We start from the raw sequence: 18,362 nt of genomic DNA on the forward strand, positions 1-18,362 counted from the left end.
CGTACCTCCGCGACCGCGGGTTCGGGTGGCTGACGGAGCACGGGGCTGTGCCTGGCAAGGTAACTAGAGTCGGGGACCTGCTCGATGGCGGAGGAGCGGGCTGGATGGCGCCTGTGGAGCTGGTGCGGCGCCTGTCTTGGGCCAACGTCCGGCTCGCAGTCAAAGCCATCGAGACGCTGAAAGCGGCACTGGGCCCCAACTCCACTAGGTGTATTGAGGAGGCTCAGTCACGTGGGGCGATCCCATCCGAACTGACCCCTGCTCGGACGGAAATCCTCATCAGCGCGCAGCCCCGAAACCCCTCTGGGGAACAGGCACCTCACAACTTGAGCCTTCTCGGGGAAATACCCTCCCTGCCTTTTCATTCCGCATGGAGGCGTTTCCTGTACGGGCTGCTCCTGCACACTCTCCACTTTGCCATCTTCGTCTGCCATCCGGACACGCCTTGGCGTGGCGTCTTTGCGACCGGCGGAGGCGGAGGTTCCCAATGGAGGGCTCTCTATGCGGGAGTCCTCCCTTGTTCCATCGGGGACTTGGCCTGGAGGGTGTTGCATGGAGCAGTCCCGTGCAATATGATTTTAAACAGGTTCACGGACTCCCAGGCCGCCTGCATTTTCTGCGGCCTGGAGGAGTCCGTTTTTCACATTTATACAGAGTGTGAGAGGTTGCAGCCCCTCTTTCATTACTTGAAGTGGCTGCTCCTCGATTTTTGGTTGCACTTCAGTCCCACGCTCTTGATCTATGGTCACCCGGTGCGGAGGGGAGCGGGCAGGTAGGAGGACCTCCTCGTAGGACTGCTCCTGGGTCTGGTAAAAAAAGCCATTAATTGGTCCAGGCAGCGGGTGGTCGAGGGGGTCGTCCAGCCAGATTGCCTGCCTCTATTCTGCGGCCATGTTCGCGCCCGGGTGGCCCTGGAGATGGAGCACGCGGTGTCCGCTGGCACGCTTGAGTATTTCCGCGATCGGTGGGCGCCGCGGGGACTGCAGTGCATCATCAATCCGGACAATATAATTTTAATTTGGTTTGTTTAAGTTCCATTTGAAGTTTGTTTAATTTACAGATAAATTGTTTTTGGTCCAATCAAAAGAGTACACTGGCTGCCATGTGACCGGGGTTACATTGACTGCCATGTGATTGGGGTTACATTGACTGCCATGTGACTCTGGATTTGTTGTGTCATGTGTTACCTACAGTGCCTCACCCTCAGTGTGTGAGTGAAGAGATGACTGCGGCAATGTAGACAATGGAGTTTAGTAATTAATCCATAGACAGGAGAAGTGTGTTATCTGACTGAGTTTATTCAGCACATTGCAGTGTACAGTCAGGACAAGCTTTGTTTCAACAATTCAAATCACACACTTTAAGCAAAAGCCAGTAATTATAATAATTAGACTCAAAGAGTGCAAGATATCAGAGTGGAATCAGTGAGTGTTCCTGTTACAGAGGGACCTTCAACATTACACACTGAGTGACAGAGATCAGATTATTACAGGTCTATTGATCAGAAATGAAAGCTCCATCATTGTATTAGTGAGTTATTGCAATACATGCTCATTGCTTACACAACCATGAGACACTGTATTGTATAATGTTCAGTTTTATCTGCAGTTAGGACAATCTCCTTTGTCCATTTTAATATCTTTATATCTTCCCTCAGCCACTCCACTCGTCATAAATTTCAGCAGGTTTGGAAAGTCTTTGAGATTGATGGGGTTAAAACACATCAACTGGAGCAGTGCAAACGTGACCTGATCCAATTACTGTATCTAGTTATCTGGCAGAACACCATCCCGGAGAAGGAATCATCCAGGTTTAGAACAAACCCTGCAGCTCCAGACTAACCCAGACCGTGCTCCGAGCTTTATAAATCACCCGCAGACACGTTCTCCATCAGACTGTCCCACTGTGGGGTCAGACTAACCCAGACCGTGCTCCGAGCTTTATAACTCACCCGCAGACACGTTCTCCATCAAACTGTCCCACTGTGTGTCAGACCATCCCAGACTGTGCTCCGAGCTTTATAAACCACCCACAGACACATTCTCCATCAGACTGTCCCACTGTGGGGTCAGACTAACCCAGACTGTGCTCCGAGCTTCATAACCCACCCACAGACACGTTCTCCATCATCTATCTGTATCTCTTACTGTCTTTCTTAGAGTTTTTTGAGGTTTTAACTAGCAGGGTAGATAATGGAGAACCAGTGGATGTAGTATATTTGGATTTCAGAAGGCTTCCCAAAAGATGCCACACAGGAGGTTGTTACACAAGATTAGTGCTCAGGAAATTAGGGGTAATGGAGAGAGGATTGGTTAATGGACAGAAAACAGAATATGAATAAATGGGCCATTTGCGGGATGGCAGGCTGTAACTAATGGAGTGCCGCAAGGATCAGTGCTTGGGCCTCAGCTATTTACAATCTACATCAATGACTTTGATGAGGGGATCAAGTATAAAATATCCACGTTTGCTGACAATAAAAAATAGATGGGACAGTGAGCTGTGAGGAGGACACAAAGAGGCTGCAAAGGGATCTAGACCGGTTAAGTGATTGGGCAAGAAGGTAGCAGAGGGAGTATAATGTGGGGAAGTGTGAAATTATCCACTTTGGTAGGAAGAATGGAAGAGCAGAATATTTTTTTAAAGGTGAGAGACTAGTAAATGGTGGTATTCAGAGGGACCTGGGTGACCTTGTACACAAATCACAGGAAGTCAGCCTGCAGGTACAGCAAGAAATTAGGAAGGCAAATGGCATGTTAGCTTTTATTGTCAGTGGGTTGCAGTATAAGAGTTAGGAAGTCTTGCTGCAATTATACAGGGCCCTGGTGAGACCACACCTGGAGTACTGGGCACAGTTTTGGTCTCCTTACCTAAGGAAGGATTTACTTGCCACAGAGGAGGTGCAACAAAGGTTCACTGGATTGATTCCTGGGATGAGAGGGATGATGTATAAGGGGAGATTGGGCCTATACTCTCTGGAGTTTAGAAGAATGAGAGGTGATCTCATTTAAACATATACAATTCTTACAGGGCTTGAGAGGGTGGATGCTGAGAGGCTGTTTCCCCCGCTGGAGAGTCTAGAACGAGGGGCCTAGTCTCAGGATAAGGGGTGGGCCATTTAAGACCTGAGATGAGGAGGAATTCCTTCATTGAGTTGTGAATTTTTGGAATTCTCTGCCCCAGAGGGCTGTGGGGACTCAGTCATTGAGTATATTCAAGACTGAGATCGATGGAGTTCAGGGCACGAAGAGAATCAAGGGATGTGGGGATCGGGCGGGAAGGTGGAGTTGAGGTGAATGATCAGCCATGATCTTATTGAATAGCGGAGCAGGCTCGAGGGGCCGTATGACCTACTCCTGCTCCTATTTCGCATCTTATATTTTTATTTCAGTCCAATATTTAACAGGGAGGGAAGGTGCTGGGAAGGGATTGTGGATGAATTGTAAGATAGTGTGGGGCTTTCTAGTGGAGCTTTGTCATTTAGCAGTGATGGACTCTCTGAGCTCTGTCTGTTGTCTATATTCTCTACACTGGCTGATGGTTCCACTAAATGAGAACCGGGACTGGTTCATGACAAACGGACCCAACTGAAGGCCCAATCCCCGAGTGTGTGAGCAGCACATCTGTCACTGAGAATCATTGCCCAATCTGTCCCCTTGCTCCCTGCTGAATGAGGCGGCTCACGTGGGGCGGCCTGCAGTAGGCTCCGTGTGCCCATTCATTCCGTGTGATCCCTGACAGGTCTCCTTGCTCTGTACCTCAGCTCGGGCTGTTCACACACTGGACCCAGCTGGCCCAACACACTGGAGCCGCCTGCCGCCCCTCACAGTTCCAGACCGTGGCTTCTGGAGGGAGAGACTGAGCTGGTTTCTGATTGGATTTCATTGGCTGCTCCGTTTTCAGTACAGGTGGGTTCAGTATCAGAATCAGGTTAATTTGTATTAATTCATTAGAAGTAGAACAGATGGTGTATTGTATCCAAAAATCAAAAGCACACATTCCCCCGTGAACAGCAGCATGGACTCGAGGGAAGAGGGACTGGGAAGACCAGCAGGAGGGTCATGTAGAGTGGACACACAGGGTGACTCCACTATAGTTTTCCCAGAAATGGCAACTGCTGGGTAAGTTCCAGAATCCCCACAGCCCCTTTAAGCGTCTCACCGTGTGTACAACATGGCCAGAGGGGAGGTTATGGTACACGTGTTTAGCAACTTCCCTTGCATCACGCCAGCCATCCTTTCCATCCATTAACTGCCGAATGAGCCCTTCATTAATTGGGGCTGGATCAATGGCATAGGAGACAACAGCATTAACACCATGGTGTCGGAAAAAGCTAAACCAATGATAACCAATTACACAGTGATTGTCGAACCCACCGACAGGATCATAGACCCGCACAGACCATTTAACCCAGTCATATTTCTCCTTTAAAAAGTCTCCTATGTAAGATACACATTCCTGGTTATCTCTCCCACCCTTTTCACTTATCATTCTTTTAACATCTATTTCTGCCTGCTCTGCAAACTCCTTTATGCACCGATCTATCATGGATGTCATTTTACTCTCAACATTGGCCATTTTCTCATTCCATTCTCTCGTTAACGCCTCTACATCAGTCCCGGTGATGGCAGCGTGACCCATCAGGGCAATCAGGCCAATACAGAAGAGCTCCTTCAGACGGCAGCAGAGACCTTCCATGAGGCGCCGATTCTTGTGGTCATAATCCATGGCGGTTTCCAGGATGGGTTTACCAAAGATGGCAGAATATCCCATCACAGCACCAAAGAGAGTGTGAAGATTCTGGTCACCTTTAGTCACGTCGAAGTGAGTCAGGAACTCTTCTTTCTCCTTCTCCCGGAACTCTGGCGCTGCATTGAGGATCTCCATGTACTTCCTGAACTGGTTTTTCAGGTTCTCTTCAATGTTGAAATATTGAATTTCAGTCGTGCTATTCGCTATCTCGGTAATCACATCCTTAATCTGATCTGAAATGATATCTAGCTGGTTCCTGACTATCTGGAACTGCTCCTTCATATATGTCATCTCCTCACTGTCCACATTGCCTAAAGCAAGTTTAAGAATTGCTGCGGCCACTCCAATAACAGCACCCACTGCTCCAGCTGCAGCACCCACTGTTCCTAAACCGCTAACTGCTGACAAGGCAGCTTGCACAGCAGCCGCGGCCTCGACAAGCTCGGCGGTGCATTGTGCCAGTTCCAAAGCATCTTCAGCAGTGTCAGCCATATTGGGGATCCCAGCACCGTGTGTGGTTGATTGATTCCTTCAGTAGTCCCTGAAAAGAAAGCAACAACATTTGATTTATGAATCTACATGTTATTAGGGGGAGTTCTGTGCTCACAGCCCACATCCATGTGTTTCTAGGGAAGTTGGTAAGATGACCCAGCGAGTGTAGTCGGGGATTTTGTACTTGGTGTCTCTCCACAGTGAATACATTCCGGCTCTTGTCTCCCTTCCTTATAGCAGAGATGTGCATCGGAGCTTTTAGTATCGAGCACTTTTCCTTTATACGGCGCATGGCAAAGTCAGCCGTTTAACAGACAGGTTCCTGTTTGAGATCCGCTGACTCGCCACAGACCCAGACTAAACCTTGTGACTAACCCAAGGCTGTACAGATGTCTTGATAGCAAAATACTGCAGATGCTGGAAATCCAAAATAACAACAGAAAATGCTGGAAAAACCCAGCAGGCCAGGCAACATCCGTGGAGAGAAAATAGAGTCAATGTTTCGAGTCAAACCCTTTGTCGAGACTGGAGAGGCACAGGAAATGAAATAGATTAAAAGGCCAGGCTGGGTGAGAGCAAAAGAGAAGTGAAGAGACATTAAGAGGTATTCAAAACGAGACAAGATGGTGATAGGACTAGTGGAGACAAAAGACGGCTCCAGATTAGGTGTGGAATGTGCTGGCAGAATGGGAGACAGCTGCCATGTGGGAGAGAGAAAAAAAGGAAAGGTGGGGTGGGGGGGAAGGGCCAAGACAAAGGTGTGGATAAAAAATAAGCAAAAATGTAATGGGGGGGCTGAGGTTATGATCTGAAATTGCTGAACTCGATATTGAGTCGATAAGGCTGTAAAGTGCCTAATTGGAAGATGAGGTGCTGTTCCTCGAGTTTAAGTTGAGCTTCTGTGGAACAACGCAAGAGCCTGAGTACAGTGACGTTTGAGTGGGAATGGAGCGGTGAATTAAAATGACAGGCGACTGGAAGCTCGGGGTCATCCTTACGGACTGAACGGAGGTGTTCCGCAAAGCAATCACCCAATCTGCGTTTGGTCTCCCCAATGTAGAGGAGACCACATCGTGAGCAGCGAATACAGTATACTAAATTGCAAGAAGTACAAGTAAATCGCTGTTTCACCTGGAAGGGGTGTTTGTGGCCCTGGACAGTGGGAAGGGGAGAGGTGTAAGGGCATGTGTTGCATCTCCTGCGCTTGCACGGGAAGGTGTCAGGGGAAGGGATGCTGGGGGTGATAGAGGAGTGGACTAGGGTTTCTCAGAGGGAGCAGTCCCTACAGAATGTTGGGAGGGGAGGGGAGGGGAAGATGCATTTGGTGGTGGGATCACGTTGGAAGTGGTGGAAATGGCGGTGGATGATCCGTTGAATGTGGAGGCTGGTGGGGTGAAAGGTGAGGAAAGGAGGGGCATGGGTGAGGGCAGAAGTGCGGGAGATAGAATGGACACAGTCGAGGGCCGTGTCAACACGGTGGAGGGGAATCCTCGGTTGTGGAAAAAGGAAGACATGTCGGAAGCACTGGTGTGGAACGTGGCATCATCGGAGCAGATGCGGCGGAGACTTCTCCGTCTCCATCTCTGGGGATTGGTTATTGACCAACATTCCCTACAAGCCCACTGACTCCCACACTGGACTACACTTCCTCCCACCCCGCTTCCTGTAAGGACTCTATTTCATTCTCCCAGATTCTCCATCTCCGCCGCATCTGTACAGATGTCTTTATCAGTCACCCTCAGCCCTGGCCAACTAGCCTGAATCTCGTCATCCTCTGGTGTTCATCTAATTTGTCAAATGTTTATTTGGGAGGAGGCCGCGGCCCTGGGCGAGACCGGAGCGTAACAGAGCGAGAGAGGCAGCAACCCTGGGCGAGACCAGAGCAGAACAGAGCGAGAGAGGCAGCGGCCCTGGGCGAGACCAGAGTAGAACAGAGCGACAGAGGCAGCGGCCCTGGGCGAGACCAGAGTGGAACAGAGTGAGAGAGGCAGCGGCCCTGGGTGAGACCAGAGCGCAACAGAGCGAGAGAGGCAGCGGGCCTGGGCGAGACCGGAGCAGAACTGAGCGAGAGAGGCCGCGGCCCTGGGCGAGACCAGTGCGGAACAGAGCGAGAGAGGCAGCGGCCCTGGGCGAGACCAGAGTGGAACAGAGCGAGAGAGGCAGCAGCCCTGGGTGAGTCCAGAGCGGAACAGAGTGAGAGAGGCAGCAGCCCTGGGTGAGACCAGAGCGTAGCAGAGCGAGAGAGGCAGCAGCCCTGGGTGAAACCAGAGCAGAGCGAGAGAGCAAGCGGCCCTGGGCGAGACCAGAGTGGAACAGAGCGAGAGAGGCAGCGGCCCTGGGCGAGACCAGAGCAAGAGAGGCAGCAACTCAACAGAGGCAGAATCCGAAAGAGTGACGTCAGTAGAAAAAGTGACGTCAGCACAAGGGAAGGAGGTGATTGGCGAGTAGCTGCTGAGTGTGTTTTGTTAATTTTTAAGTTTATTTCTGCTATGTTAGTTCTCAGTCTATTAAATAGAGGCATGGCAGGGCACCTCCATCCCATGGAGTGCACATCCTGTGCCATGTGGGATGACCTGGATGCTTCGCGTAGCCTGGGCAACCACATGCAGGAAGTGTCGCCAGCTGCAGGAAAGAGTGGAAGAGCAATAGTGATAGGGGATTCAATAGGGGAGCAGACAGGCATTTCTGCAGCTGTAGACATGACTCCAGAATGATCTGTTGTCTCCCTGGTGCCAGGGTCAAGGATGTCACTGAACGGCTGCAGGACACTATTGAGGGGCCAGAGGTTGTTGTCCATATCGGTGCCAATGACATAGGCAGAAATAGGGATGAGCTCCTGCAGGCAGAGTTTAAGGAGCTAGGAGAGAGATTAAAGAGCAGGACCTCAAAGGTAGTAATCTCCGGATTACTCCCGGTGCCACGTGCTAGTGAGTACAGGAATAGAAGGATAGAACAGATGAATGCGTGGCTGGGGAGATGGTGCAGGAGGGAGGTTCTTTACATTCCTGTGGCATTGGGATAATTTCTGGGGAAGGTGGGACCTGTGCAAGCCAGACAGGTTAAATTTCAACAGAGTTGGGATCAATATTCTCGTGGGAGGTTTGTTCGTGCTGTTGGGGAGGATTTAAATTAGCTTGGCAGAGGGATAGGCACCAGCATATTGGAGTAGAAAAGAAGAATAAGGTGCATAAAAGAGTGAGTGTGTTGGATAGTACTAGGGAAGATAGTACTAGAGGCGGAGGAAGTACCAGATTAGTTAGGTACAGACTAAGAAAAACTACAAAAAATTAAATAATGGGTTTAGAATGCATGTACGTAAACAAACAGTTTGGTGACTAAGGTTGGTGAGCTACAAGCACAATTAGCCATGTGGCAATATGATGTTGTGGCAATAACAGAAACGTGCCTTAAAAACGGTGAGGACTGGGCACTTAATATTCAAGGGTACAAGGTGTTCAGAAAAGATAGGGAAGGAAAAAAGGGAGGTGGGGTGGCAGTGCTGATTAAGGAAGACATTGTAGTGTTGGAAACGGAGGATGTTCTTGCAGGGACAAGGACAGAATCCATTTGGTTAGAGTTGAGGAGCAAAAAGGGTATGATCACGCTATTGGGGGTATTCTATTGGCCTCCAAATAGTGAGAGGGAGGTAGAGGAGAAAATCTGCTGGAAAATCGCAGAGATATGCAAGATCTATAGAGTGGTGATATTGGGGGACTTTAATTACCCAAATATTGATTGGGATAATGCTAAGGTAAAGGGAAAGGAGGAGGAGGAATTTCTGAAATGTGTTCAGGAGAATTTCCTTGACCAATATGTTCTTGGCCCAACTAGGAAGAAGGCATTGCTGGATCTGGTGTTGGGGAATTAGGTGAGCCAGGTTGACCAAGTGTCTGTGGGAGAACACTTTGGTACGAGTGATCATTGTATCATAAGATTTAGATTAGCAATGGAGAGGAGCAAGGAACAATCTAGAGTGGAACTTCTAAACTGGAATAGGGCTAACTTCAATGGGATGTGAAAGGATCTAGCCAGGGTAAAATGGAACCAAAGACTGATACGGAACAATGGGTGATTTTTTTAGGAGGAGATATTTCAAGTACAGCTTAGGTACATTCCAACAATAGGGAAGGGTAAGGAAACCAAAGCGAGGGCTCCTTGGATGATGAGGGAGATAGAGAAGATGATGAAACAAAAAATGAGGATGTATGATGCATGTCAGGTCAATTCTTCAAGGGAGAACCAGACCAAATACAATAAATTGAGAGTGGATGTGAAGATGAAAATAAGATTGGCAAAGTGAGAATATGAGAGTAGAATGGCGGTTAACATATAAGGGAACCCAAAAATCTTCCACTGGCATGTAAACAGTAAGTGGGTAGTAAGAGGCAGGGTGGGGCCTATTAGGGACAAAGAAGGTGATATATGCTTAGAGGTGCAGGGCAAAGCTAGAATACTCAATGAGTACATTGTATCAGAGTTTACTCCAGAGATGGATGTGGACAAAATATCGTTAGAAGTGGAAAAGGTAGAAGCAATGGAAGGGGTGAAAATTGATAGGCAGGATATACTAGAAAGGCTGGGTATGATTAGAGTGGATAAGTCGCCTGGTCCAGATGGCTTGCATCCCAGGTTGCTAAGGGAATTGGGGGAGGAGATAGCAGAAGGGCTTGCCATAATTTTCCAATCTTCCCTAGATGTGGGGGAGGTACCTGAGGATTGGGAAGTGGCAAATGTGACACCATTGTTCAAGAAAGGGTGTAAGGACAATCCTAGTAACTACAGACCGGTCAGTTTAACATCAGTGATGGGTAAAGTTTTAGAAACAATAATCAAGGAAAAAATTAACGGGCACTTGGAGAGGTTTAAACTAATTAAGGAGAACCAACATGGATTTGTAAAAGGCAGATTGTGTCAACTAATCTAATTGAATTTTTTGATAAAATAACAGAGGATTGATGAAGGGAATGCAATGGATGTTGGCTACATGGATTTTCGGAAGGCGTTTGACAATGTATCACATAGAAGGCTGGTTTACAAAATTGAGGCTCATGGAATAGGTGGGTCAGTGGCAGCTTGGATATGGAATTGGCTTAAGGACGCAGCGAATGGTGATGACCTGGAATTCGCTGCCGACGGAAGTGGTGGAAGCGGAGACGCAATGTTTTCAATGGGAGCCTGGATAGGCACTTGGGCAAAATTAACTTGCAGGGCTCCGGGGATAGAGCGGGGGAACGGGACTGACTGGTTTGCTCCACAGAGAACCGGCACGGACTCTTCTGTGACATAATGGACTCTTTCTGAGCCGTATGACTCGATGCCTCTTCAAGACAACCACTTACAGCTGACTGAGGGTTAACTGCCACTGACAGGCAGCTTCTGTTAACCAGTTTTTAAAGTTCTAAAACAAAAACTTAAACTAAATTTCACTTTTTACAGCTTCTACTTGCCCAATACTTCACAGAATCACAGAAACCCCACAGTGCAAATAGAGGCCATTTCGGCCCATCGAGCCTGCACCGACACATATCCCACCCGATCCCCGTAACCCCCACACCAACACATATCCCACCCTATCCCCGTAACCCCACATATTTAATCCCCCTAACACTAAGGGTCAATTTTCATAGCCAATCATCCTTTCCAGAAATTCCCACTCTATCCAAATTTCCAAACAAAACACTCTGTCTAATCTAACTCTGGGCTCTGCAGCAATGTTTATCTAATACACTAGGCACCTTGCCCAATTTACAAGTGATGACTCAGCTCCCTGCTCCTGGAGATTAGTGCCTAATCAAGACCAGCACTTACAGCTGACCGTTAACTGCCACTGACAGGCAGCTTCTGTTAACCACAGTTTTTAAAGTTTTAGGTTAAAAACAGGATCTTAAACTAACTTTCACTTTTTACAGCTTCTACTGCCCCAATACTGTGAGCCTCGCTGTCCTATTCTCAGGCTTGTATTTTGTTTTGACCCATGAATTACAAGGGAAATAATTAATGAATCACCCAAAAACTCTTAAATTAAAGAAGGTCGTTTGTTAAAGGAAAAGAGAAAAGAAAACAAAAACACTTCGAGATTTAAATGGCAATTCAATGCCCTTCTTACTCTACTAATGTGCACAATTAAAGATGCTCTAGCAATACAATGCCCAAATATGTTGTAAGTAAATGTTCATACAATCACCCCGGAGTGGCCAGCTCCTGTTGATTGCAGCTCTCTCCTTCTGACGCTCGGTCGGGATTGTTTCTTATTGACGTACTAATCAGCAGTCTCCGAGCTCAGAGGGAGGGAGAGAGGTATAAAGTCATCGAAGTGTGATGTCACCAGAAAGCAAGTAAGTGATTGGTGAGTTTTTCTCTCTTTTTAAACTTTAACTCTGTAGTTTATAGTTGCTAAGGTCTCTGTGGTGTAGCAGGGACTGTTGGTAAACCATTTAACTGTAGTGTAATTGGTGGGATTGATTTGATTTAACTTAATTTCAATTAATTAAAGGGTAAGTAATGGCAGGAGAGCCCGGCTGCGTGGTATGCTCCTCCTGCGATATGTGAGAACTCAGGGACACTTCCTGTGTACCTGACAACTATATGTGCAGGAAGTGTATCCAGCTGAAGCTACTGACAGACCGCATTGTGGTGCTGGAGCCGCGATTGGATGCATACTGGAGTGTTTGCGATGCTGAGGACATCGTGAATAGCATTTTTAGGGAGTTGGATACACCACAGGTAGAGCTTGGACAGGCAGAAAGGGAAGGGGTGACCAACAGGCAGAGTACTAGGCGCAGGCAGGTAGTGCAGGGGTTCCCTGTGGATATCCCCCTCTCAAAAAGATACACCACTTTGAGTAATGTTGGGGGGGATGGGTTATCAGAGGAAGGCAGCAGCAGCCAACTTCCTGGCACCAGGGGTGACTCTGCTGCACAGGACGGGAGGAAAAAGAGGGGTAGAGCTATAGTAATAGGGGATTCTATTGTAAGGGGAATAGATAGGCATTTCTGCGGCCGCAAACGAGACTCCAAGATGGTGTGTTGCCTCCCTGGTGCAAGGGTCAAGGATGTCTCAGAGCGGCTGCAGAACGTTTTGGAAGGGGAGGGTGAACAGCCAGTTGTCATGGTGCATATAGGTACCAACGATATAGGTAAAAAATGGGATGAGGTCCTAAAAGCTGAATATAGGGAGTTAGGAGGTAAATTAAAAGATAGGATCACGAAGGTAGTAATCTCAGGATTGCTACCAGTGCCACGTGCTAATCAGTAGAAATAGGATATTTCAGATGAATACATGGCTAGAGGAATGGTGCGAGGGGGAGGGATTGAAATTCCTGGGATATTGGAACCAGTTCTGGGGGAGGTGGGACCAGTTCAAACTGGACGGTTTGCACCTGGGCAGGGCCGGGACCGATGTCCTAGGGTGAATGTTTGCTAGTGCGCTGGGGGAGGGTTTAAACTAAAATGGCAGGGGGTTGGGAACCTGAACAGGGGGACAGAGCAAAGGGAAACAAGGATTAAAGCAAAAGATAGGAAGGAGAAAAACAAAAGTGGCAGTTAGAGAAATCAGGGCCCAGAAATTCAGTTTGGGCCCGCCAGCTGGTTTGCGCCCAAAAGTTAGCGCTGAGCGCGGAGCCAGTTGCGCCCGTCAGATATTCAGCTTTTGCGCCCCAAGTCAGAACCGGGCGCTATTCCAGGCTGTGCCCGCCCCCGCTTGGGGCGCTGAAACTGAATTTCAGCGCTGTCGGCGCCGCTGCGCCACCCGATGCGGTGCGGCAGGCTGTGGTACTGCAGGCCTCCTCCTTCTCTTAAGGTGGAGGTGCCTGCAACGGGGAGATCACCGCTGGATTGTGCCGGCAAATGAGCCCGGCACCACGGAGAAGTGCCGGGCTCGCAGAAAGCAGCTGGCCATGCCGCGGGGGGGGTGTTGGAGGAGGCCGGGGAAGGAGGTGCGGGCAGGCGGCCGCCGAAAAAGCGGCCGGCCGCACCTCCACCTTTATGCGCCCCACTAAGGCTGCAGTAAGGCCCTGGTCTCCGGGTGTAAGTAGCGGCCACCACGGAGGAGGCGGCGGCAACTGAAAATGGGATTCGGGCCGGCATCGGGGCGGAACCGGGGCACTGCGCACACCGATGATGTCATCGGTGCCGGCGCAGCGCTACCGGCTACCGCCGCCATTACCGCAGCACTGAATATCAGCGCGAACTCCTCTATTGGCGCAAAAGCCCTCTTTGGGCGAAAACTGGGCGCAAAGCCAACCGAATTTCTAGGTCCAAGGGTTTAAATCAAACATGGCCACACTAAATAATAATTCTAATAGTTCTAAGAGCGTTTAAAAAACAAGCCTGAAGACTTTGGGGGAGAAATTCGGTTGGTAGTGTTGCGTCGGTGTATAATAAGACACAGACTGCGGAGAACGGTACTACAGGTGTTTACTCAACGTGGCTCACACTGCAACTGAACTGTACAGATTACTACTCAGTGTTATATACAGGTGTGGTCACTGCCGGTACTGCAGTATACATGAGCTGTAAAACATAGTTCCCCCACTTAAAGGTATATACATTACAATTCCACCCCTTTTAGATTAACAGTACCACTCATTTAACAATTAAATAGCAAACTAATTACAAAGATGGGATGGAAAGTAGTGAGTGAGGAGGACATAAAAAACCTGCAAAGGGATATAGACAGGCTAAGTAAGTGGGCAGAGATTTGGCAGATGGAAAGTGTGAGGTTATGCACTTTGGCAGGAAAAATCATAGAGCAAGTTATTATCTTAATGGCAAGAAACTGGAAAGTACTGTAGTACAAAGGGATCTGGGGGTCCTGGTGCACGAAACCCAAAAAGTTAGTATGCAGGTGCAGCAAGTGATTAAGAAGGCCAATGGAATGTTGGCTTTTATTGCTAGGGGGATGGAATATAAAAACAGGGAGGTATTGCTGCAGTTGTACAAGGTATTGGTGAGACCGCACCTGGAATACTGCATACAGTTTTGGTGTCCATACTTAAGAAAAGACATACTTGCTCTCGAGTCAGTACAAAGAAGGTTCACTCGGTTAATCCCGGGGATGAAGGGATGGACATATGAGGAGAGGTTGAGTAGATTGGGACTCTACTCATTGGAGTTCAGAAGAATGAGAGGCGATCTTATTGAAACATATAAGATTGTGAAGGGGCTTGATCGGGTGGATGCGGTGAGGATGTTCCCAATGATGGGTGAAACTAGAACTAGGGGGCATAATCTTAAAATAAGGGGCTGCTCATTCAAAACTGAGATGAGGAGAAACTTCTTCACTCAGAGGGTGGTAGGTTTGTGGAATTTGCTGCCCCAAAAAGCTGTGGAAGCTACATCATTAAATAAATTTAAAACAGAAATAGATAGTTTCCTAGAAGTAAAGGGAATTAAGGGTTACGGGGAGCGGGCAGGAAATTGGACATGAGTCTAGGTTCGGAATGGTCATGGCCCTCTGGGTAGCGGAGTGGGCCCAGGGGCCGTGTAGCCTTGTTCTGCTCCTACTCCTACTGTGTTCTAATTCTGTGTTAGATTTCAGGGATGGTTTTATTCCTGTTCCTGGCTGGGGTGGAGATCGCCTTTACAGAAGGTAAGTACTGTAGAAAATATAGGGACAGAGTGATCTCCTGGAAGAATTTCGATCGCCTAGATGGGTCGGAGAGGAATTTCCCAGATTTTTTCTCCCAAATTGGCCATTGGGTCTTTATCTGGTTTTTCGCCTCTCCCGGGAGATCACATGGGTTCGGGTGGATGCAGAGTGATAGAAGATTTGAGGTTAGGATCAGCTCAGCCAAGATCTTATTGAATGGTGGAGCAGGCTCGAGGGGCCGATTGGCCTACTCCTGCTCCTATTTCTTATGTTCTTATGTATGTTAATACTACACCCACTGAACACCCGACTGCAAACTGGGGTGCCATGGAAGTGGAGTGACGAATGTAGACGAGCTTTCCAGGAGAGCAAAACACTAATCACATCGAAAGAGGTATTGGCCCATTACAACCAGGCATTACCAATTCAGTTGGCATGTGATGCGTCGCCCCACGGCATTGGAGCGGTGCTGTCGCACAAATTCTCGGACGGCTCAGAGAGGCCAATAGCCTTTGCGTCACGATCACTAACCTCAGCCGAGCGTAACTACGCCCAGATTGACAGGGAGGCCCTCAGCCTAGTTTGGGGAGTGAAAAAGTTCAATCACTATCTGCACGGGCAGAAATTCACCTTGCTGACTGATCACCAGCCTCTTGTCTCCATTTTTAATCCGAAGAAGGGCGTTCCGGTGATGACTGCACAACGACTACAAAGATGGTCACTTTTTCTAGGGGCGCACCACTATGAGATTGAATATAAGGGCACGAAACAACATGGAAACGCTGATGGGCTATCACGCCTGCCACTGCCTACTGTGGAGGAAGCACCAGCAGTGGATCCTGTCGAAATATTCCATTCGACTATAGTTGAATACCTACCGGTAACTAACGCTTGTATCGAAAAGGAAACCCGAAATGACCCGACACTGTCTCGGGTATATGATTTGACGGTGAAGGGACTGCCAGCACATGGTGACTCACTGTTGCCAGCATTCTCGACAAGGAGAGAACAGCTGTCAGTGTGCCGGGGGACCTTGATGTGTGGATCCCGAGTGGTAATTCCACCCAAGTTAAGGGATAGAGTGCTCAATGAGCTTCATGAGCGTCATCTGGGAGGGGTAAAAATGAAAAGCCTAGCCAGGGCTTATGTGTGGTGGCCGGGAATCGATAAACAAATTGAGGACCTGACCAAGAGCTGCTCAGGATGCCAGAAAGTCCAAAATGCACCACCACAGGCCCCTCTACACCCATGGGAGTGGCCCTCATCTCCATGGCAACGGGTGCATATTGATTTTGCTGGTCCATTCATGGACTCAATGTTTTTAATAGCCGTGGATGCGCACTCGAAATGGCCTGAGGTCATCAAAATGTCCTCCACCACCACGGAGAAAACTATTGCAGTCCTACGGACCATTTTTGCCAAGAATGGCTTGCCAGAACAGATTTGCTCCGACAACGGACCACAGTTTGTGTCCGAAGTGTTCCGGAGGTTCTTGAAAAAGAATGGGGTAAGGTATTACATATCCGCCCCGTATCATCCAGCCACAAATGGATTGGCTGAGAGGTTCGTACAAACCTTTAAGAAGGCAATAAAGGCTATGTACAATGACAACATTCCACTGCAGCACAAGGTGGACAATTTCCTGTTAGCCTACCGGAATGTGACACATGCAGTCACCAACCAGGCCCCAGCCATGATGTTCTTTAACCGAAGGTTAAGATCTCGCCTGGATTTGCTCAGACCAAACGTACGAAGAGATGTTGAGAGTAAGCAATTCCAGCACATCCATGAGAAGCCAACAAGGAGCTTCAATGTAGGGCAACCAGTCTTGGCCCGCGACTACTGAACAGAAAAATGGCAGCCCGGAACGATATGCACACGGCAGGGCCCACTAATGTACACAGTGGACGTTGGGGAGAGCGTCGTGAGGCACCATGCTGACCAGATCCTAGAGTCATAGGAATAAGTCAACCCCATGCCTTGCCTATACGTACCTGTTGATGAACCCGGCATACAGGTCGCATCTACCCCAGAAACAGTAGCATCGGAAGCTGATGAACCATCCGACGACAGGGCGCCAGAATCGCCTCCGCAGCAAGAGCAAGACACTCGGGAAAGGCGCTATCCAGAAAGGATCAGGAAGCCTCCCCAAAGACTGAATATATAAATAGACTATTTTAAGCTAATGTTGCATGTTACAAGTGTTAATTGTAATTAGTTTGCTATTTAATTGTTAAATGAGTGGTACTGTTAAACTAAAAGGGGTGGAATTGTAATGTATATACCTTTAAGTGGGGGAACTATGTTTTACAGCTCATGTATACTGCAGTACCGGCAGTGACCACACCTGTATATAACACTGAGTAGTAATCTGTACAGTTCAGTTGCAGTGTGAGCCACGTTGAGTAAACACCTGTAGTACCGTTCTCCGCAGTCTGTGTCTTATTATACACCGACGCAACACTACCAACCGAATTTCTCCCCCAAAGTCTTCAGGCTTGTTTTTTAAATGCTCTTAGAACTATTAGAATTATTATTTAGTGTGGCCATGTTTGATTTAAACCCTTGGACCTAGAAATTCGGTTGGCTTTGCGCCCAGTTTTCGCCCAAAGAGGGCTTTTGCGCCAATAGAGGAGTTCGCGCTGATATTCAGCGCTGCGGTAATGGCGGCGGTAGCCGGTAGCGCTGCGCCGGCACCGATGACATCATCGGTGTGCGCAGTGCCCCGGTTCCGCCCCGATGCCGGCCCGAATCCCATATTCAGTTGCCGCCGCCTCCTCCGTGGCGGCCGCTACTTACACCCGGAGACCAGGGCCTTACTGCAGCCTTAGTGGGGCGCATAAAGGTGGAGGTGCGGCCGGCCGCTTTTTCGGCGGCCGCCTGCCCGCAACTCCTTCCCCGGCCTCCTCCACCACCCCCCCCGCGGCATGGCCAGCTGCTTTCTGCGAGCCCGGCACTTCTCCGTGGTGCCGGGCTCATTTGCCGGCACAATCCAGCGGTGATCTCCCCGTTGCAGGCACCTCCACCTTAAGAGAAGGAGGAGGCCTGCAGTACCGCAGCCTGCCGCACCGCATCGGGTGGCGCAGCGGCGCCGACAGCGCTGAAATTCAGTTTCAGCGCCCCAAGCGGGGGCGGGCACAGCCTGGAATAGCGCCCGGTTCTGACTTGGGGCGCAAAAGCTGAATATCTGACGGGCGCAACTGGCTCCGCGCTCAGCGCTAACTTTTGGGCGCAAACCAGCTGGCGGGCCCAAACTGAATTTCTGGGCCCTGATTTCTCTAACTGCCACTTTTGTTTTTCTCCTTCCTATCTTTTGCTTTAATCCTTGTTTCCCTTTGCTCTGTCCCCCTGTTCAGGTTCCCAACCCCCTGCCATTTTAGTTTAAACCCTCCCCCAGCGCACTAGCAAACATTCACCCTAGGACATCGGTCCCGGCCCTGCCCAGGTGCAAACCGTCCAGTTTGAACTGGTCCCACCTCCCCCAGAACTGGTTCCAATATCCCAGGAATTTCAATCCCTCCCCCTCGCAC

The 18,362-nt window shown here is 49.0% G+C and overlaps 1 protein-coding gene across 1 annotated transcript; it reads right to left on the reverse strand.

The window, feature by feature from the left end:
- Nucleotides 1-1,278: 1,278 nt before the first annotated feature.
- On the reverse strand, nt 1,279-11,545 carry LOC147101988 (uncharacterized). The gene is made up of 2 exons (XM_085964126.1): nt 11,423-11,545; nt 1,279-5,293 (listed from the first exon to the last, which is right to left on the reverse strand). Exon 2 carries the CDS (start codon nt 5,242-5,244, stop codon nt 4,060-4,062), a length of 1,185 nt encoding a protein of 394 aa, XP_085820252.1. The 5' UTR covers nt 5,245-5,293; nt 11,423-11,545; the 3' UTR covers nt 1,279-4,059.
- Nucleotides 11,546-18,362: the final 6,817 nt, after the last annotated feature.

This window comes from Somniosus microcephalus, chromosome 22, assembly GCF_052327205.1.
Source record: "Somniosus microcephalus isolate GS21.2 chromosome 22, FLI_Smic_1.0, whole genome shotgun sequence".
NCBI lineage: Eukaryota > Metazoa > Chordata > Chondrichthyes > Squaliformes > Somniosidae > Somniosus > Somniosus microcephalus.